Here is a 23,614-nt window from a genome sequence, read left to right as displayed (position 1 = left end):
TGCCAACAAATACTTAATAACTTCCTCAAAATAAAACCGCATAATGAGTCGCATATATTAAGTTGTCTAAATAATTTCTATAAAAGTATTTATGTATACAACACTTCCATATAGGTGCAGACAAGCTCAATATACATTTTACAGGTAATCATGCTGAGCACACACTTCAATCAATTATTACAAGTAATCCATCACGCAGACACTTAATATGTCAAAATCGCACGATAAGCGACTGCTTAAGATCAAGAGAATCTAGAATAGCATCGTAAGTGCAAAGCGAAACATTACAAAGCATTTTTTGTTTTCTTGCAAAAAAAAAAACAACCGTATCGACAAGAAAGATCAACAATTATAGAAAACAAAAAAAAAATTGCGGAGAAGAATATGATATTAATATGTAATTGAGGAGATTTTGTAGCGATTTAGCTAAGTGATGGTTTTTCGACGATTTTTTAATGTCAAGAACGTAACTTTAGTAAAAATATGAGTTTTAATTGAATAAATATTTTTATTAAATTGAATTCCTGCATTTAATAGAAAAAATTTATTAATAAATTTTTAACTAACATGCGAGGTAATCAGTATATCTTCAAGTTTACTGATGATCATCCGATGATCATTTTGATCATATCAAAGTTACAGTGCAATGGCAGCCAAATTAAATAATAAATAATAGCAGTTTATATAGAAAGTATTAAGCCTTTTATTCATCATAAAGAAAAATTTGGTATTACAAACATAAGGATATATATGTCGATTGATTGCCCGCCATAGTATTTAATAAAGATTCGAGTCAGACAAATCTCCCCTGCAACTCCGTAAGCCAAGTCGGTCCACAAAGAAGGTAAGCACGGCGCCCCCAACGATTATATAAGCAAAACGGCACGCTTGAAGTGAAGAGATACAAAACCAAAACTCACAGTGATCTCTTAAGAAGTTTTTGCTTATAGTGGCAGGCGGATTGCATTGCCAGCTTCAAAATAGGTGCGACAATGAACAACAATGACGGCAATGGTACCCAACCAAACACAAAAGTGACCGCTTGCAAAGCATTCATGCAGTGCTTTTAGCAGCATTCGATTACATTATATACTCAGAGGTTTCGTCGCTAGGTTGCACCTATAGGATCGAAGATTAGCAATTTGAGAAATACATGAGAAATACGCTGAAAAAGAAGAAGCGGCATCAAACCTCATCGTGATACCTAAGAAGTTTATGCCGTGCGCTCGTTCATCCCCGATATTAAAATCTTCGTGTCTGTCGTATTTCAAAAGCAACAAACGAATATTGTCAGCAGGAAATGTTTCGTGTATCGCATCCGTAACTTTATTATGCAGAACTTGCATCAACAAATATACTTTCACTTATCTTTTCAAGGTCTTTTTTATTCTTCTATAATAAACTTTGGTTCACTTCGCAGCTCGTAAAGAAACTGTCAGAGGCGATACTGTGATTACTGTTTTGAAATGATGTCCATAGGTCTGTTCCAAACTTTGGGCCAAGATATGGGCTTCCGCTGTGACTGTTAGCCTATGGTGTATAGAACAAAAAAAAGGGGGCGGATTAAGATTGAAGAAATGTGACCTATTGTAAAGAGATCTGTAGGGATGAACGCTTTTATACCCTACATCGCTTGTGATATAAGCGCACATTAAGTTTATGCAAATTTATACAACACCTAGAAGGACTTGAGATTTTGTCGGGTTATTCGTTGTGATGTTTTATCATACCCATCGATTCAAAGAATTTTTCAAAGTTTGTCTGTTTGTCTGTTCCTCTGTCCATTAGCGTTCTCGTGTTCAACATACAGCTCGCAAACTGTTGACATATTTTAATAAAATTTGGTGCACCGAGCCAGGAGCTCATCGAACAAAATGATGTGCATTTTCTTGCAGCAATATGGCTAAATACTTTTTAGATAACTTGTAGTTAAGAACAATATTATTACGTTCATTGCATAGCAAATAAATATTCAACTATAGCAACCACTATAGCTTATATGTGTTCTCATCTTGTAAATGAAATCAATAAACAGACTACCGTTGAAATTCTTTGGGAATAAATAACAAAATGAAATTTATATGCAAGCACACTTGTGTGTGTTTGTGCGTATGGGTTTGCAATAAAGCAGAATGCAATCCGCGTACATGTATGTAAAATACATAAATTAACATCGGGTCGATACAATGCTGGCAATATATATGTACGCTAACGTTACTAACGGCAAAGGCCAATATGCAATGCAGTGCAATGCAATGCCCAATACACAGAAACCGAAACTTGTACACAACAACAGCAACAGCAACAACAGCAACAGCAACAACAATAACAGCAACAACAACAACAACAACAAAAAGAAAGATAACGATAATGACAAAGATGCCAAGCCATAGAATATTTGATGAACTTTTGTTTCACATAAAGCCATTGCACACCGTCACCAACCTCCACCGCCGCACGATGATCAACGTTAGACATCAGCATTGCCACCAAAACAAACTTTAAAATCAGATCGCCTGCTTATAGACGCAGTTGCGCGCAGTTGCATGCGCAACGCCCAATTTTTTTATTGCGGTCTTAACAGACTCACCTACAAGAAATATTACATATTATTGCTCATACGCTCAGTCAGACGTAAGTCTAGTTATCTGTAAACCGTGTGTTACTTAAGACTATCCGCAGTAATGCTAGTAGTAGTAGTAGTAGTCTGCTTGCATTCTAAGCTGGTTTTATAAAACTCTCAGTGCAATCACAAGTATATGTTCGTATTTAAAATTCATTCATTCGTTTAGCTGGTTCGCGTTTGCACTCTCGCTTTCTCAAGTCACATTTGATAGGCGCGCACGTTTTCCATATACAATTACACGTCTCATTGAGTTAGATCTCAACTCATCTCTTGTATGCTGACTTTTTCAGCATAGGGCCCTAACTAACAACTACAGTTGATGTTGCCGCTGTCGTTTTTGCTCGCTGCATACTGTTTGCATTTGTCTTACATTGTTTCATATTTTGCTTATTTCAATTCTGCCAGACTTTATGGTATAAAAACGTTTGAGTTTTCTTATTTAGCATCAAAACCTTACCAATAAGCCTTCTAACGAAGATATCGAAAACACTAAAAACGTATTCTTCTGTTTTTGCTAAAAATAAAATAAAAAAAAACAACAACAAAAAAGTCGTCGTTTTTATTCTAAATACAAAGAAATAACATAAAAAACAAAAGACTTTATTACATCCCTGCAAAGGATATTTGGTGTTGAGTGTGTGTGATATTTAGGAAAATAAATTACAAATACAATCAAAGTGAGTGCCAGGAAATATTGATATTTTTCGATTCAAAAGAAATAAACTGAAGTGCGACAATAAAAATTTCAAAAAAAAAACTATAGATAAAAAAACATAAACAAATAATTGGAGGTTGAGCTTATAAAACGAAAAAAAAAAACTTTTTCGAAAAATTTGTCTTTTTCTACGAACCAACTCAGAAAAGCACAGTCCTGTTACTCGTTTGTCCTTAGTAAGCTGATGATCTCGTTGTTCCTAATCTTTTCAGATTAAGAAGTAGAATTACATAACTAGTTACACACTAGTTAGAGGCTGTAACTGACTGTGACCACTTTCTGCCTCTCTATCCTTCTCTCCCCGCACTTCTTTCTAACCGTCTCCGTCTTATACAAAGGACACATCCCCCGAGTGATTGGTCTTTTACAATAAAAAAAAAAAAAAATGAAAGGAAAGCATCCCTGAAAAGATTACAAATTTTCTTCTTTTTTTGTGTCGTCAGAAGAATTGATCACTTTTGATAAGCAAACTGTAAATATCTTGAGCACTTGTGGAAAAAGGCTTAGACGCGAAATGAGTTTTGAACATGGACAAATATAAATCATTGCCTACAAAGGCTTTCTTAAAGGCTAGTCCTTGAGCATCTTGTCGATTTAAATTTCTTTTCTTGCTGCGTTTCGAGCAAAGCAACATTTAACTGCTTCTTCGGGACTCCACACAAGTCCTCCCTTTCTCTAAAAAACCCAAAAAAAAAAAAAAAAAACAAAATGTAATTTAATTTAATTTATTCAATCGAATATCTGTCGACGCAACGAAATGGATTTCAAACTCAAAGACATTTATTGCAGAGCCTATCGAACAAAGTGATCAATCTCTTTTGGAAAAGATCATTCATTAAATAATACAAGTAATATTACAGTGACGATACGAGGTAGTCCCAAACGTTAATGTATGTAAATTAAATAAAAGGCAAGCTTTGGTGTTTTCCCTTTGCAAAGAAGCAGTGTAAAGAAGAGTGTTATATGAAATTTGTGAAACAATTAAAATTCAAAAGGAATTTCACATGCTTTTATAAGAAAAGAGCTCGAGAAGAGAAGAATAAGCAGAGAGGAGAAAAAGCAGACAGATGGGCAGGCTGACAGGAATCCAGCCGGGCAGAGAGAAACCCAATAAAATCATGGGGCGATAAAAAGACAAACCAACCAAAAAGTCAAAAGACAAAAACGTGCAATAGAAATATGGGTGGACAGAAAAATGGATAGAAAGAGCGCACAGGTAAAAGCACGAACTGGCAAAAGAACAACGATTTAGATGGGCTGACAAAAAAACGGTCACATAAAAGGAAAAAGAAGAGAGCAGAATGGATGACGTGCAAGACGCGACGTACAAACGAAACGTTGAGGGAGGCAAACATTTCAGCGGACCGAAGGTCAAGCGAAATTAACCACAATCGCACATAAAGACAAGTTAGAAGAACGAGAGGCCAGCAACCATTGACAGACGAACGCGCATACGACTTAACTGTCTGCCAAGTTCGTTTGCGAATTCAAAACGAAAATATAGAGACCAAGAAAGACTTGGCGGGACAGACCTATGACCACGAAACTACTCTGAAAATGTTCAATATTTTACCTTCTTCGCGCAAAAATATGCTCTTTTCTTAAGCGATCGGTAATAAAAAGAGAGCGAGAGCTAAATGGAAAAAAGTTATAAAATCGTTGAATACTTTTTAGCCTTGAATTGCTTTATTCGTCCACTTTCATGAAATAAGATAAACACACACACACAATATATTATTTTGTAGTACCGTAAGCACTAATACACACAGCATGTTAACTTGATTTACTCGCAAGTTTGCGCAAATGTGTTACTATCTTCTAATCTTTCATCAAGGGGCTGAGAATATATCAACCACACAATATAATTACCTATCGCAAACATTTAATTTCATTAGTTGCACATTGACTCCTTTCCTGCCACTAACTCCTTAATTCATTTACAAAAAAAGGCACGAAGAGCAACCATGTGTATCGATCAAACATACAGGCTGCATACACGATTATTGAAATTAATCAAATCTAAAAATGCTGCGTACAAATAGACTCAAATTGATAATCTCCTCGCTATTAGCACCAGAAATATCGAGTACGTCCTTTGAATCCATTTTAATATTCCATCATCAAAAAAATAGTTCTCATCCAAAATATTTTTGATAAATTTTTTTGCATGAAAAGTTCTTATGTGGTTTATGCATCAAGGTATGTTGCTGGCAAAATTTCTCTTTTCCATCTTAAATGTCTCAAATAAAAACCGATGACAAAGTTCGTATAGATCATAGAAGAAACGAAATTAGTTAAGTTAAGTATTCTACAAGGAATTCATTTTCATACTTCCCTTACAAGTTTTGAAAAATTTTTGTTTCTCTCTTGGAAAAAAGCATTGTTCCCATTATGAACATGATCGAGCATTTTTGTCAATCTTTCAGGAACTGGTTGCCGCCTTACTTAAGCAAATGTTAGGACTGTACTTACTTACTTAAAGAATCTAACAGCAATTTTGTGATTCGGTGACAATGAAAGGAATTTGCCATCAAGAGTCTTCTAATGTTTAAGGTCATGCCTTTAATAAAAGATAAAAGTCACAGTCACTAAAACTTTTATGAGGTCATTAAATTCACTTGGATTTATTAAGCAAAGTGAAACACGTTAGTCATCTTGGTGCATGCATAACATCATCATTACAATAATTACAAGTATTTTGTTAAACTGAAAAGTAATAATAAAATATCATCGTGAAGGCATCCATTTATCTTAATATTTGTCAAGTTCGGACAAACAAAAATAATTAGGTAGCAATATATATATATATATATATATATATATATATATATATGCATGTATATGTATGTATAAAAAAATATATTTAATTAAATTTTATATTTTTTGCTACACATGTGCATGCATTTTACTCAACTACTAATCATTGCTTTACACCTACCGTCCTTTATTAAGAACAATGCTGATGACGGCTAGTTACAAATATTTATGAAACGTTTAATACACGTGTGACAAACAAACTTATTATAATTGTTGTTTTGTTTTGAAAAAAATTTCAAAATAGTTTTTTGTTTTTTTTTTTTTTTAATTCAATTATTGTTGAAGCGAAATAAGGAAAAAAAAAAAACACTTAGAAGCTTTTAACTTTTTTTCTTTTCAAATAAATGGCTATTCATCAAATAATTTATCATTTGTTTTCTTCTTCTTATTTAATTACTATTGTCTTACCTAGATCATCATGAAATCTATCGTTTTGACCGTTCTCTGCTGTATGGCTGTTGCAGTCTCCGCTCAGCGAGGCTTTCCATCCCCTCAACGTTCATTCGAAGCTGATGCTGTGATACTCAAACAGGATTTCAATTTAAACCCTGATGGCTCATACAACTACAAGTAAGTGCTTTTTTCTAAATTTATCGCCAATTTGCGACTTACTTATGCATTGCGTGCACACAATCAAATTGATATTCATAACGGATATGAAAAGAAGGAAAAATTTTAAAGTTTATAAACATTTCTTTTTTTAAATATTAATTATGAAACTTCATTAACAATATAATCTTCCTATATATTTACTAGCTACGAGACAAGCAATGGCATACGGGCGGATGAAAGCGGTTACTTGAAAAGTCCAGGCACACAAAATGAGGCTCAGGTAAGTTTTCCTGTTATATGCTTAGTCGCACTTATTACAACCTACACCACGCAAGCTACGAGAGTATGTTGAGATTGTAGGGAGGACAGACGGACTTGCCAGAGATCGATCGATTCAGAAACTGATTCTATTCCGCTATCCATCTGTCCGTCTGTCTAAATTGTATTCTTGTGCTCAAACTACAGATCGTCATCTTAGTACATCGACGTGTTTTGATCCAGGGACGAACGCTTTCACAAATGATTCGGATCGTCCCACTTTTTCGACCACTTCGCAGATAACGTCTTGTTACCGTTAATGGCCGTAAAATGTTTTTACTTATTTCGCGGATTCAAAGTGTTTAGCAATTGTTCTTAAGACTATCATCTGAACTTTATATTGCAAAGCTCTTCTCCAATTTCCAATAAGAAGAATTAAAAAGCATATCTTAAGGGGCCTATAAAATAAATGTTTTCTTGGACTACACTAATAAAATTTCGATAAACTTGTATTCGATTCTGTTGCATTGAGTGAAATGAATCATGAAAAACAATTTGGGTATGAAAAGCTGAATCAGCTCGACTTAAAACAGTTACACGCACATTGGCATTGAAAATTGGCCAAATTGGTCAAAGCGGAAGCTCGCGGAGTAGCATTAGCTAAGCGCAACTCCGCTTTTTTTATTTTTGGGAGAGTCTGCTTGTTATTCATAAATTACAAATGTTAGAACTATTATTATGTAAAGGAATACTCGTCGTGAAAGCCCTCATATCACACAGTGTCCAAACTTCCACTGATGTGAGCCACAGGGCTTACTATTTGCGAAAACATCTATATGAAAAGGAGTCCGCATAGCAGACCCATGTACCTCAAATCTCATCCCTTAATGTCAATTTACTTTTATCACACTTTCATCATAAAATGTTAAAAGTTAAAAATTTTTGACATATAAAAGAAAATGTCTTTACGCGGCGACGTTAAAAACGTCGCTCTGATGAAATTTTCGTCATGAAATGTGAAAAGTAGAACATTTTTGCCATAGAAAGGGCGATTTTTCATGGGAATATTTATGTGCGAAGGGATTCAAGAAATAGAGTTACGTTCATATTCAATAATGTTAATTTCTAAATTAAAATATTATTATAGATCAATTTTTTCCATTAAATATAGAAAATAAATCCGAACTTTTTCCCATATGAAGATTTCGTTTCCGTAGGAATGATTTTATGAGAGCACGTTTAAAAAATGTCCTCATCCATTCCAAAATCTTGATACCAAATTATAATGCCGAAATACGATTCCACACCGGAAATTAAAATTTTGCGCATGTAAAACTTTTTCAAGGTATTGCATTATATAATGTTCGTTGTTGGTCCAATACACGTTAGTGTATCAAACCTCATCGAAATTTCTCAAAAATTGTTACCTCTAGATGAAAGACAAGAGTACATGGGCAGATATTAGACGGACAGACGGACATACAAGCTTATATCGATTCAGAATCATTTTATGAATAATAAAAGGTGGGTCCATCTTAAAGCGATTTCGCTGTCGCATATATGCGCACAAATCTAATGTACCTTGTACCCCATATGTCGTAGAACATAAATATACTGAGATTAGCTTCATTTCACTCATTCAATTAATATCTTCTTTTCTTTCAATCTATCTATAGGTTATGCAGGGTTCTTATACATATACTGGTCCTGATGGTGTTGTCTATACCATAACTTATATAGCCGATGAAAATGGTTTCCGGGCTGAAGGCGCTCATATTCCAACACCACCACCCGTGGCACCTGTTGCCGGACCGCGAGGCAGATTCTTCAAGTAAATAAATTTTCCTTAAGAAATTTAAGAAAATTTTCATCGTTTACCCCACTGTAAGAATTTGCACGCAATCATCAAAAACAAATGAGATTAAAGAACAAACAAAAAATGATACATTGTCCCATTACACAGTTTGAAAGAAAGCAAAAAAAAAAAAAACAAGCAAAAGTTGGCAGAATTAAGTAAGTTAAGCTAAAGATGAAAACAAAAAAGAAAAAAAAACAAAAAAAAAACGACAACAATTAATACAAACACACATACACAAGCAAGAATGATGGAAAATTGTAAAAAAAAAATGTAAATTTTATTTAATATTAAATTCGCTTTTTTAATTTAATACATAGAAAAAACAAAAAAAAAGAAAATTATTACCACCTTTATTCTCTCACTCTCACACTCTCGCTCACACTCTTTCGCTCTCTCTCTCTCTCTCTTACATTCATACTAAGATCAAAACTCTTTTCGCATTTCTTCTAATCATCACTTGAAAGGAAAGTCTTTGGATCTTTTGGATTTGTCTTACCGAACTTTTGTTTTTCTGGCCAAGAGCCTTTCAACACTCCCCATCGACCCTTTCTCGTTCTCTCGCTCTCTCCCTCTCCATCTCCCTCTCTTATACACTTACACACTTCCGTTGACGTTCTCCACCTACGTTTTGCGATTCTTAAATCCCGTTCTTTGTCACTCTTCAATGCTGAATTTTGTGATTTTTTTTATCTATTTTTGTGTAAATTAGTTTTTAATTTGTCATGATGATGCAAAGCTTTTGTTGTACATTTTTTCTACTCATTATTATTATTATTATAATAATAAATTAACAATTCACGTAATAATTATTTGTAAATGTCTGTGTTCTTTTTTGCTTAGTAAGTATTAAAACAAAAAAAAAAAATAAATAAAAAAAATAAAAAAGCGAAATATTACTACCTGAGACAAAAATACCAGAACTAGAAACGTAACATCAAACAGATTCTTGTGAATTACTTTTCTTTTCGTTTTTTTTTTTATATCATAGAACGTATCGCAAAAGTATTGTAAACAAAGTAAACATATGTACGTATATTAATTACAAATTATTTTTTCTTTAGATTTAATAAGTGTGGCAATTACGCAGTAAATAAATTGCGCAAAAATTTTGAAAAAAGAAAACTTTTTCTCCTAAAAGTCGTAATCTTGCTCGCAGTAACGAGTAAGGTATTTGCTCCCTTTCTTTTCAACAACTTTTAAGTACACTGTGTCACTACTCTAAGTCCGCTACCTCCTTTTTGATCATAGCTTGTCTTTCAAGTATACGAGATAAAAAGGTGAGTCACTTGGCTGATCGTACAGTCAAGGAGCGGAAGGCTGCTAATGAGTTGAAAGTTCTGGATTAGTTTTTAGGTATAACCTTTCCTTACAATGAATCCTTATGGAATACAATTATCAAACGGTGTTTGTACTCTACACCACTACTCTACACCTTCTACTGTCATAGAAGGATATACGAAGTTGAAGTGGATTTATGCTAAACCCAGCACGAGCTTAGATCGACCCACCTTTTATGATTCAGAATCTGAATTGATCTAACGTTGTCTGTCCGTCTGTGCGCCGGTCTTGTGTTCAACCTATAAGTCTCAATATTTTAGGTATTTCGTACACCGTCGTTATTTGGCCCGAAGACTAACGCTATTAGAAATGGTTCAGATTGGACCGCTTTTTCGCACACTTTCGATCGCCTTTTATTGAAAGACTGTTTTATGAATAGCTACAGGGTTGTTTGGAGTGTTTAATGATCGGCCCTGTCTCACTATGGCGCTTTCACTTGTTTTGCTATTTGCTTAGAAAGCGAAAACCTTTTTTCAAGTCAAGTTGTGTGTCATTACACACTACCTAAATTACTTACGGTCAGCTGCAGTTGTCAATTCATTCTCAAGGCTGCCGGTCACCAAAGATTTTAAACTCTTCTATAGGTACTTGAAGCCATGCTTACAAATCTGACTTACGTAACGACCTTAGAAGCAGCAAATCGGACAAAAAACATCACACATATGTAAACACAGATACCTTGTAAGAACAGTCGTGACAATTAAAATCGTCGTCCGCCATCAGTTCTATCACTTCATTGTTTACCCAAATTAGTTAGGAAATCTGAAAAATCAATCGCCGAAAGTTAGCCAAGCTTCGTTACGAACCCTTTGAGTAAAAACTTCCGAAGCCCTTTGTTAGCGATAGAACAAAATGGGAGCAGTAGAGCATGAGATAAAAAAGAATTGTCTTTCATCAAAATCTCGCGGGGCCTTGTATATATGAAGTGCATAACCACCGCCGTAGCCGTGAGCGAATTAAACGAAACAAGTAAAAACGCTATAGTGGAACACCACCTACAATTAAATTTGCTACACCACTCTACAGGTATTCATATTAAGAATTTCCAAAATAAGGTGTTATGTAAGAAGTGAAAAAGTCACCTTTTTCAATAGCCTTCTTGCTTGGGTCAAAACACACCAGTACACCAAAATCATCAAAATATCTCAAAATTTATGGCCTACAACTTAAACATGATCCTGAGTAGAGCGATATAATGGAAGGCTTGCCCACTTCAGCTATTTCTGCGTGTAGTATATACCCTCACAAACTTAATGTACCTTTGTACTATAGCCTATTCTAGCAGGCAAGCCTTGTATAATTGTAAAGCAAACCGCTGGCCCAAAGCACTTTTAACGAAATAATAAATAAAAATACGTATAGCACGATTAATTTGCATCGAAAATGTGTTATATGAAACTTTTTCATTTATTTATTTAAACTAAGATGCATTAAAAATCAAGGCAATATGTACCGTGTTATATGAAGGATGCCTGTATTCCTTAGACGATAGTTTCTCTCAATACAAATGAAGAGGTTATTAAACTTATAAATGAGATTCGATTATAGTGTGGGATCAAATCATAATTTTTATAATACGGAAGTACAATAAACAATAAATACAAAAACAATACAACAACAATAAATAGTAAAATTGATTCAAAGCTCAAGGTCAGTGTCAAATGTTTATAAAAGACTTTTTTTTCTTTGGAAGATGATGCGGACGAAAATATGTTTTTTTGTTGATTTTCAAGTTTCAATGGTATAGTGTTGAATATTTCATAAAATTGCAAACCTATTCAATTTAGTTGAATTTCGTGAACTTCATGAAACGGTCGATTCAAAGGAAACGCTCTGATTTTAGTAACACGAGAAAAATATGTGTTTAACTACGTATCTTATATGGTTCCTACTGGCCATGCAGGCTATTGCGAAAGCTCAAGACACATATCGATCAAGAAAATCGCAGAAGACATCATCAATAGGACAGAGCCGTACATTTGGTGGTCTTCTAAACCCATTTAATTTAGCATATTTAAGCTTAAATGGCATAACTCGTCCTACGTACTCGGATTACGCCGGAAGCAGTCAAACTTATCGTCCCAGTTATAATAGACCCACTAAATCTACACGCAGACCACAATTAGCAGATCCTTATTATGGTTATGGCTATCCTGAAAATTACGGGCCTTATCCGTATTATAATCATGGTGGGTATCCATTACATGGTGCATATTATCCGCCAATTTATTATGGTGGTTATCCTCCCCAATATGGAGGAAGTTTCTATCAACGACCGCCACCAATAAATCAGCCTTATCACCCGCCTACAAATGGCTATGGGCACTATCCTGCAACAAATTCAGGTTACGCCGGCCAAACGCCCGGCTTTACCAATCCTGGTGCGACAACACCTTCGACTGGGGGCTATAGTCCAGCCGTAAATAGCGCTCAAATCACACAACTTGCAAACCTATTAGGTCAACTCCTGGGACAGCAGTTGCGGCCACTTTTAAACCCTGGCGGTATTACAAGCGCTGACACCCCTAGTGCAAAAATTTAATTCGAAATGTTATTGTTGAGGAATATTTTTATCTGCCTCATGAATATTTTTTTAACTAGAATTAAGCAATCGAAGAAGAAGAAGCATTCGTTATTATCAAACAAGTTCTAACGCCATTCAATCTTAGACTTTTCGAAAGCTAATCTTAAACATATTGTAATTGTTAGGCTATGCTTATTATCTAAAAAGTGCCGGGAATTATTAAAATTAAAACATTGTGCAGTTAAGCAAACATTTATTAGAACTTCTGAAAACCAGGGGCTATTTAAGGTAATAAAATAACGAGAACACCTGATCCATGGCATGAAAACTATTTTTAAATATTATTATTATGGTTCTTCCTTTTACTTTTAATACATCAATCAGCTCACATCCATGCCATTGGCGAATTTTAATAAAGTGGACAATGATTTGGATTTTTCTTGCTGTATGAAATTTCCTCGAAATGCCTCGACAATTGCGGCCTGTAGGTTAGACATAGGAAAAAAGATGGACTGACGGACAGGCAATCTTAGATCACTTTCTGGATCGGCAGGGATAATAGACGCTGCATGCACCCACGTTTACTTAACATACCCTTACACCATAAGTAGTGTAAGCTATAAAAACAAAAAACTTACCCCTTGGAAGCTTAGCTTTAAAAAAGACTACTTCGTTCTAGATGATTATCCTTGAAAGGTGGGAAACAGTGAACTTAGCGTTTGTAGAAATCCTTACCGCGTTAACTTAAGAAAAAAAAAATGTTTGACATTTACGCAGGATTTTATACAAATATTTAAAACTTTTTGAGCAGAACGTGTGAAATGAAAAATATTCCGGACAAAGCTCAAAGAAAAACAAAACTATGCAAACAAGATGAAAGATTTAAAAGAAGAAAAGAAATTCAATATTGAAGGGAGAGTTTACTACGTCGTACTAGTTTACTACGTATACACATATATTCGGCATCTTCATAAAAGCTCATTTTAAGACTTCATGTTCTTTCATATCAGCGGTGGGCAACACGAGCAAACTTTTATTTTTAAATCACGGGCACTGCCCACAACAAATCGTATGGATTAAGGAGAAGTAAAAACTAAAAGTTTTAATAAACATTTTTATTATTATTATTACGTAACAAAATGAACACAATAAACTGATTACGGAAATTTCAATGTGATGGGTTTCGTTTCGTTTCATTTACTTCATTTGAATTCGAAAACAATATTTAAATATCAGCTAAATTGGCCAGACAGCTAGAGACTTATACCATATCTAGTACATGTGTAGAGAGCTATTTGATTGCTATCTACATTAAATTATTTAATACAAGAGAGAAACTAAATGTTCTCAATCATAATTAGGATGTAATTCGTTAGCAGCTATTTGAAGAATTGTTTCCACATTGGCAACTGTTCGCACTTTTATTTTGCACATTTGTCAATAGATATTTCAAAGTTCCGTTATTATTGTTAAGGATGGGGCATTCTGCATCAATTTTCTTTTTTTTCCCCAATCGCTCATTGATTGCTGCGCAGATGAGCCAGTAGTGAGCTGAGTGCGAGTAAATTGAATTATCTGATAATTCAAACGTAATGGGCCGGAATCAACGACATCATGGGCCGCATGTGAGAAGCACAGAAATGTATGCGCTTAAAACATGGGTTTCTACATGCGAAGTATTACTTATCAGTTACAGTCAAAGAAAAAGGAAAAAAATTTATGTTCACTTGCAGCCGATTCTTCTCTACCCACCATCTTTATATAGAAGCAGAATATACATATATTTATTGGTGCAGTTTAGCAAAAAAATAATTTGTTTCCTTTTGAAAGCCGAGATCTTCCCACTTCATTGTGGTTGTGTTCTTTGTATCCAACAGCTCGAAATGTTTTCGTCATATTTAAAACCGTGTTTCTTCAGCCGGGAGAACATGTACGACCTCCAGACTGGGATATCTAGACCCGTTTTAAATTTGATACTGAATAAGAAGATATGGATACTTCATGGGATCTCTGAAACTCCTTTTGTGGCATTTTCACAATATGAACAGACCGCCGTTCCTTTGCGTTGCCAGGCCTTTCGGGCTGACATACTCTGCATTTTCTGATAAATCTCTTGTGGCGATTATTAGCTGAGACATACTAATTGGAAAGAAAATCAAAGAGATTAAATTATTGTTTACCAGTACAAGTATTTATTACTCAATATTTAATAAAAAAAGCGAAAAAATGAAAACTTAATACACACGTAAATACATTCAACAAAATCTTTAAAAAACAAATTTAATTTCTAATATAAAGTAAAGAGAAAAAAAATAATTATTCAAAAGTTACATTATGTAACGATCAAGTGTCGGAATGGTCGCGTGTTCGATTCAAAATTTTATTCTCAATTTTCGAGTTTACTAACACACAGACCATTTTCTTTACCAATCTATTATTGTTACAAGTAACGAAGAACGCGGTCAGCAATAGACTTCCTAAACAGACAACGCAGAGAAATACGAATACACTGAGGAATATGTATATAATTCCAAATAAAACTAAATCTTGAGACGATGTGGCAACATAACATGGTCCATTCATTTCATAATACTTCGCTTTTTCCACGTATAATGGGTAAAGACCATCAGTAGGGCTAGTGTTTCGTTGCAGATATGCAGTCTCCCGGACATATTCCTCTGGCATCCCCACTGCATATGTCGAGCACTGCTCAACCGCCTGAGTAAACGTGCGAACGTACTTTGGAAACATTGCTGCACCAAAATCAAATTTTTGACAATCTTTCTCCACTAAAGGCTATAACAAAAACGATGCTCGTAAGTATTCGAAAACCATTTTATAAAATTCAAATAAATTTACATTTTTATATTTTTCGGAAAAACTTTTTCGTTTTATAAACTTTATCTACCCACAACAGCAAAATGTTTGATTTCTGTTCTTCGTTGTGATATTGAATGAGGCAAAATTTCGTAATTGTTTTTCATTCCAAACGAAATTTTTGTTCAATACTCTGAAGGGAAAAACTTTAAATTCTTTGAAAATTTTATTTTTTTGTAATATTGTAATCAGAACAAGTAAAAAACTGAACAAAACGGATGGGTATGAAATGATGCATTGCAAGGATACACGTGTAACACGTACAACCAGAGAGAACTTATAATCAATAACAAGAGCCGTCCGCTAATGCCACTGACTTCACTACTAAAATATAATGGAAAATATAACATATTTCAGGGACCTTTGATGTTTCTCTCAACGTAAAAGAAGCGATGCTGTTAACTTGCTTGCTCTTCCTCCATCTTTCTTCTCATTACCTGTGGAAGGGCATACTTTATTCTCTACCTAATCCACCAAAATTTTTTTATTTAATTTTTTTTATTCATTTAACTCATCACCCAATCAAGGAGGCTCAAGCCTTCATTTAGGTGAACAAATTACAAATAATACCTGTTTTTATTACAGCCTAAGTTATGATGCACAATATGGCAGCGAAAAAGAATAGAACACCAATTGGCTTAGCTGTCCTATCCTATTGGCGAACGGTTAAGCTTCCGATTCGGTTATTTTCCTATAAAGTTTCTTTTAACAACTTCACCGCCCTCGGCCAAGGGGAATTGGTGATACGACTAGTTAAAGTTTTTACATATGACCCGTAATAGCGAATAGTGCTCCTAATTAGTTCGACATTGAGGCTCATACGCTGAAATCAATCTCGTCTAATAGGAATGGGGATATTTTCCTTCTATCAGCTTGCGTACGAGCAAAATCTTTAGCATAATAGTAGTAATAACAAAATTACTATGAATAAGTATGCAGTTGAAATATTAAGAAACCTCCTTCAAACCTAACTGACGCAATATGAATTCCTTTTCATACCCATCACCGAAGGGTGAGCGCTGCTGTGGCACATCCATTCGATTGAAACGCTTGAAAAGGTCGGAAGGAAGCTGTAGAGATATATATCTTTGATCAGCACCAAATTAGGAATGGATTTAAGAATACCCGTCTGTCTCTTTGTCCCCATCTATGTATGTCTTTGCCTGGTCACAAAATGCAAGCAATAGGCTTGAAATTTTTTAGAAACTTCGATAGTTTATGCAGGTAGTTTGATATTTCAAATGGAACAAATCGGTCGAAGGACACGCCCACAGCACCATCTAAACTGAAAACACCTCTGTTTTTCAAATGGAATAAACATTGGTTTTTTGTTCAATACTCATAAGCTGTAGCACAAAAATTAATTTTTTTTTCAGTTCTAACGCGCAGAAACAAGCTTCAAAAACCCTATAAAGTATGTAAATTCTTGAGCAACTTCACCTAAATATTGCCGTCCATTCGTCTGTCCATCTGTCTGACTGCGCAACTGCGTAGTATTTGTGGTCAACATTCTACCGTTAGCGAAAATAAAGATATCACCTAAAAAGTTGCAACAGAATTTGAAAGTGACCTAAACTTTCAAAAGACACGCCTACAACGCCCACACGCTCATGTGTCAAAAATTTGTTTTGAAAATAGAAAAAATCAGCAGTGTCCACTCCATATTAAAGAAGATTTTGTCTCTTTTAGGATAAAGATGATGGGTATAAGAGATTCGGTCACGACCGAATATAACTGACTTACTCGTTTATATTTATTTATTAATTTAACAAATTCCGCTACAAATTATATCAATAGGCAAGTAAAAATAAAAAAAATTGAAATTTCCTTATAATACGCAATAGCAACAATAATTTGAGATACAGGCGCATATGCTAAGATGAAACAATTCGTATTCTTATGTCTGAAAAATGAAAGGAAATGTTCCAACAAAGCGGACGAATGAATCTGTTGCCATTTTGACAGATCAACTATCACGTCCACCCGCTTACCATTGAAGTCCGCATATTTGGTGTGCCCATACCGCTTAGAGAGTCGACAGACGATAGAACGGTTGCTGCCAAGTTCAGACATTTGGGAAGTAAGCAGTCCATTATCCCGGAATCATTCTCGTCACTATTCATTTTAATTGCAAGAATAAACGCAAATGTACAGTGTATATATATTTATATTTGTATGAGTTTGTAAAGTCTTGCTTTCTACCAGCTGAGGGCAAATTTATTGCTTTTAACTAGCTAGCGCTCCGATTAAACACGAAACAAGCGCAAATGCCGAAATGCAGTTTCACTACAGCGAAAAAGCAGGCAGGCAGCACTAGAGTCGCCAACCACTTTGGGAAAGAATGGTGGATATAAAGGATTCGATTGCAATCTTCTACGATATTCTTACTTGTTCTTTTTTCCATTAGTGCACATACAGTTTTGTTCTAGAAACCGCAAACCTTAACGTTAAAGTTAATTTCGTCATTTCCATACAACTACGAGCAGTTATGATACTTTTCTAAAACCTTGTTTATTTTTATGTCTTTCACTTTTCGCTATCTTATTTTGATACCGCGAGTGTTTGAAATTTGCTTTCCTTATACGACCTCTCTCTGCTTAATCCTCAATTAATAATTACTTTTAATATATTTTGTTAAAATAAGTATTCAGAATATTAAAATAATCTGAGAAACGAGTAGTTATGTAGAAAATCAAGAGAAAAGAATATTTCAAAATTTTTTTTAGTTTTTATATCCAGCTCCGAGTTCGCCGTCTTGACATCCACTTTCTCTTTCGGACCACTCTCCGCTTCATACAAAAACGCTTGTTGATTTCCGTAGTCCCAACAGTAACTCTCACATGGTAACCATTTCTTAGGGTCACGCAACCCGGCTCATTGTCAAGGAGAGCCAGTTTCGAAGCTGTATATACCACAAACATAGAGGTACCATCGGATGCCCAAAACTCTACACTTTCCATAAAATAATTTATACTTAAGTGTCGCAGTTCCTCTCGTGCCATATGTAACCGTAGTTGAGGTACCATTTGCTTACATTTTTCAAGTGCACGGGTTGTATGAGGTACTTTTTCGACTCTCTTTCTATTGTGTTGGCGGTAAATGTCGATCACAAGCAGCAAAATTGACGCTAAAGCCATAAGGCCGAAAAGCGCGATTACAGCAGACTCGAAGAGAAAATTTATGGCGGATGCAATAGCATAGTAGGTTGTGTTCTTTACATAATAGCCTACAAAGTCCCAGAATAAAGGAACACAATCGCACAGATCTAAACTTTGTGGATGTACTAATTCATTTGGCAATAGAAGGCTATAAGCGTTTATTTCCGGGCGGTAAGTTTCCAACGCGTCGCCTGAATGCTCAATGTCTACTAATTTGCGACAGTGTTTGAGAGCGTGATAGAGCCAAGCATTGCATACTCGTTGGCCGACTTCCGATGGCTGGCAAAATTGTTCCATATAAACGCTGCGGAGCTATAACAACAACCAAAGGGTTCAAAGATATTATACCATCTCGAAGGGAGCAAACTTACATTCTTGCGATTCGTATGATATATATACAGGATTTTCAATCTCTTGTTGATTTGAAAACGTTTCCTTCATAAAGTTATAAAAGCTATTTTCAAACATTTTTGACTTAAAAAACTTTAATATTTTCGAGTTTATTTCAAAACTTTTCATTTTCTAACCCTAAAACAGTAATCAAATCCAAAAAGACTATGAAGAAAATAACTAAAAAAATTAATTTATGTACATTTCATTATCGGCCACGGTCCTGAAACTTGCAAAAATGATAACACAAAGTGATTTGGATAGTGGAACTCTTTACGTGGTTCCAAAGCAGCAGTTGAGCTCACAGCTTAAAATTGTTCAAAGCCCTTACATGCTTAAGCATGGACATCTCGTTCCAATTCCATTCTTCATAAAATCTCAGACCTAAATGGAGGACGCTATCAGAGGGAACTAAAAATAAGAGTTACCTTTATTTTTGAAATAGCGGTTGGAGTGCTTATCCTTTCATTGCAAAAATTCTGATTTGGGCGGTGCCTCAAGGGTGGTAGTGAAAATTGTTTGCAACACAACAAACACATATGCATTTTGGGATACATGCGTATGTTAACTTTGTGCGGATGTATACAATACCCAGAAGGATTCGAGACAGATTCACTTTTTATTGTATCCACCGATTTGAAAACACTTTCTGAATCGATCTAAGCATGTTTTCCTAACTGCCCCACCGCGTCTTCTTTTTCAACCTACACGTCCCGAAATTTTGAGATATTTTGATGACATATTTCGGCTTAAAGACGGACCCTATATAAGCTGCGGCATGGATTTTAGGACTTTGTTCTACCAACAATCTGTAGAAAATAATGAACATCGATTGCTGTGTGAACCGTAGTTAGTTAATCGTTACAAAGAAAGGCAATGGTTTGTCTCTTTCCCTAATCCTCTTGGGGCTTATCTTATGGGGATTTGATATAGAATTTTTTTGTTTTCTTTGTGGTACACTTGTTGATATATTTGAGAATTTTCATTAACTCGATCTTCAATTGACAAACGAGGAGTAGAACAAATAAAAAGGATAATTACAAAGCCAATATCACTCAACAGCAAGTATGTAGAAAATGCAAAAACTTTTTCAAAACACATTTTTTTATTGCATTTATGATAAATATTTTTTTATCATTGGGGATTTATTTACCCCACCCATGACTAGATGCTGAAGCTGTGGCAGTAGCTCCAGAATTACCACAACCCCCGGGACAACCGCCGCCACCGCCGCCAGGACGAAAACCACCGCCACCACCGTAACCAGGACGATAACCCCCACCACCACCATATCCGGGACGGTAACCGCCCCCGCCTCCATATCCAGGTCGAAAGCCGCCCCCGCCACCATATCCAGGTCGAAAGCCGCCCCCACCACCATATCCAGGGCGATAACCACCACCATACCCAGGACGATAACCGCCACCGCCTCCACCACCTCCGCAGGGATTATATCCACAGCCACCGCCAAATTTCAACGCACGCGTATTACGTGTATGTTCTTTTTCAAGTCCGCCATTCTCGCTCACCGGCAATGGATCCAGCAGAGTCTCATCTAATTCTGTTGGCATGGCGCGGCCTTTATCCGCAAAGACAACCATCGCCATCAAAATAAAAATAATCGGTAATCTCATTTTTTTAAAGCGTATGTTTCACTGATACACGACGCGAAAGATTAAACGTCTCTAAATTGCCGCCTATCGTAGGAAAGGTATTTATACCTTAAGGTTATGTAACAAAAAAAAAAATAATGCTTAATAATCCAATTTATGAATCGAGAGAGGTAATGCAAATATTAATTTCGACGCATAAAATTGATGGTTGAATGATGTAAGCACTAAATAATAAATAACAAATTTGTAATGATTAATTATATACTCCGTCGTGAATAAGAATATCATTTTTTTTTTTTTTAATATTTTTTTTTTAATGGGGGAATGTCCCGTAAATTAGTTTGTAATGAAATTATATGAAAAATATTTTTGCATTGGCATAGATACGTCATAATACGATACGGAACTAATATTTAAGCATTAAAGGTAAAAAACTTTTAAATTAATTTTACAGTTGGTGTGCCTGTAAGGCACTTTCGTCAGCTTAACCAAAGAATACGTTTCAAGATTTAAGAAATCCAAGAATATGCAAATAAACGGAAAGAGAAAAACTACGTTTTGACGTTAATCAACCATTCTAATGCCTGCAAATGTATGCGTTTATCTATTTTTTTTTTACTTTTTTTTATTTTATCGTTCTTATACCCATCACTGTAAAATTTTGTTTTTTCCCAACCAGTTAAAATCAAACTTCAGAGACTCTATGTGGTCTAGATATTCTTAGTCAGCGTGCAATTCCGAATTGATTTAGCTACGCCTGTCCATCTGTGTTACTGAGTGTCTGTGTGCTTTTTGTTGTAAGTACTTTCCTGGTCGCAAAAATTAAGATGTAGACTTCAAATTTGGCAGAAACGTTGGTAGTCTATGCACGCAAATTGGTATTGAAGATGGGTCAAATTGGTCAAAGCAAAACCGCACAGCAGAGCGGAAACTCAACACAACTCCATTTTTCTTACCGAAAATTTGTGAATCTTTCTCGTTATCCAGAAATTATGAAAGTTGGATGGGTGAAATTTTCCACATTTACTTTGCAAAACACTCTACCTTTACTTGCAGATGTGGGGAAAATCGGCGATAACCCCCCCCAGAGTTACAAACGATTAAATTATCTTGTTTTCACTTTTTTAAGGTTTTATGCGTATTTATCATAAGGCAAATAAAGCAGAATGTTTAAAACTATCTTGTACATTCCTCAAATGAAGATGTACTGCGAGGTCGTTTCGACCTATTCCCTAAGGGTGAGGCAGCTCAGTGGCCCAGGGAAGGAGACACAAGAAATTTATATTCACAAAGACTCTTCATTTATTCCATAATTATTTCTTCACTTTATTTTGTAATTAACTTAATTAAAACTTCCTGTCTATACCCAACTTCGCTGCTCGAGAATCCACTGTCGACTCTCAAACACGACTCATTTAACTAAAACTAAAACTAGCCTATTCTACCCTATTCTATTCTTACGCTATTCCTATCCTATCTTATTCTATTCTTATTCTATTCCTTTCCTATCTTAATCTATTCTTATTCTATTCCTATCCCATCTTAACTTAGCACTCCCTTCACCTCATCAGAGACGGAGAATCCGTGCGGCCGAAACAAGGGACGACTTTGGGTCCTCACAGTACATATTATCTGCCTAAAAATGGTTTATTTGTAAAATGAATATGACAGACACCGCGGTCTGGTCGATTATTTTTTTCTTTAAAATGCCAACGATATGGATACAACATAAAATAATTTGGTGGGTAGAATGCGAAAAGCATAGCGGTGAGTATGCGAGATTCGTCCGGGCTGAATATAACTTTTTTACTTGTAAAATTATATTTCCGATTGAAGATGTTAGGAGTTTTAATCGACGAAAGTATCACACCGATCATTAGTCGTGTTATTGTCTGTTACTTCACGATCTGTACAGATAATAGGTCCACCGGAAAGTTCTGTCCACTCCAATTATTTTGCTTTCTTTTTTTATCGCTGAATGTATACATATCGACCTAACAAATGAACTAAAATGAAGATCGTTCAAGTAAGTGAGATGCGGGCGTGTATGTGTGGCTAGTGAAATGAAACTGTTTGGTGAAAGTGCATGCAGAACATGCAGAGCATGCAGAAGATGGAAAAATTTCATGTACGTGGTTTCGACCTTTCTGATAAGTCATGCTCAGGGCGACCATCTTTGCTCAACTACATCATCAGGATCACGTTAGAACAAAATGACTTTTTGACAACATCGGAGATTGCTAAAAAGCTTGATTCAGCTCGGTAAGCCATTTCAGATCAAATCTGGAAACCAAGATTCCAAAAACGTACAAAACTTCCCAGTGGATTACGCGATAAAAAATGTCGCGATGACTTTGGGTAATAATAACGTGCTTGTGGAAGGTTACGAAGCAAAATATTTGCAGAAGGCAAAGTCAATAGAGAGATTCGAGTCAAAAGAGTTGAATTGCAATATTCGAACATAGAAGACCATAAAGAGAATTAAAACGTTGTATACGTAAGTTCCGGTAAATAATTTCCAATAGACCTCCTAAGAAGTGTAGATGAAGCCTATACCACCCCAAGAATCACAAATTCGGGCTCTACGAATCTCATTTCAAAGGGGATTGAATAAATAAGTAAAATCATAAAAAACGTTTTACGTTACAATGTACTAAAATTTTCGCGGTCATGGCCAGGAGCGTAACGGCTCGTCGTGTCCTCATTCTCACCGACAATCTGTTGGGTTTATTAGGTAAATTATCTATTTCTAGTAGTGTTTACTTTCTTGCCTTCTCTCAAGTATAAAAACAATTAAAAAAGCTTACGTGTACGAGTCGGCGAACTTTTTCCGCCACGAGTCAAAATCAACCAAAACGTGAGTATTAAAGAGAGGGTCAAAAAGTGTC

The 23,614-nt window shown here is 35.4% G+C and overlaps 3 protein-coding genes across 3 annotated transcripts; 2 read left to right on the top strand and 1 right to left on the bottom strand.

Annotated features, from left to right (window-relative positions):
• Positions 1 to 3,079: 3,079 nt before the first annotated feature.
• LOC119635938 (cuticle protein CP14.6-like) lies at positions 3,080 to 9,054 on the top strand. The gene is made up of 4 exons (XM_038030979.1): positions 3,080 to 3,303; positions 6,571 to 6,728; positions 6,915 to 6,990; positions 8,645 to 9,054. The coding sequence occupies exons 2-4, from the start codon at positions 6,577 to 6,579 to the stop codon at positions 8,801 to 8,803; spliced, it is 387 nt and encodes a 128-aa protein (XP_037886907.1). The 5' UTR covers positions 3,080 to 3,303; positions 6,571 to 6,576; the 3' UTR covers positions 8,804 to 9,054.
• Positions 9,055 to 12,022: 2,968 nt separating this feature from the next.
• On the top strand, positions 12,023 to 12,706 carry LOC119635857. The gene has a single exon (XM_038030870.1). It carries the CDS (start codon positions 12,023 to 12,025, stop codon positions 12,704 to 12,706), a length of 684 nt encoding a protein of 227 aa, XP_037886798.1.
• Positions 12,707 to 20,258: 7,552 nt separating this feature from the next.
• On the bottom strand, positions 20,259 to 20,714 carry LOC119635856 (glycine-rich cell wall structural protein-like). The gene has a single exon (XM_038030869.1). It carries the CDS (start codon positions 20,712 to 20,714, stop codon positions 20,259 to 20,261), a length of 456 nt encoding a protein of 151 aa, XP_037886797.1.
• Positions 20,715 to 23,614: the final 2,900 nt, after the last annotated feature.

Source organism: Glossina fuscipes, unplaced genomic scaffold (genome assembly GCF_014805625.2).
Source record: "Glossina fuscipes isolate IAEA_lab_2018 unplaced genomic scaffold, Yale_Gfus_2 27, whole genome shotgun sequence".
NCBI lineage: Eukaryota > Metazoa > Arthropoda > Insecta > Diptera > Glossinidae > Glossina > Glossina fuscipes.
This window is presented reverse-complemented; position numbering and strand designations above follow the sequence as displayed.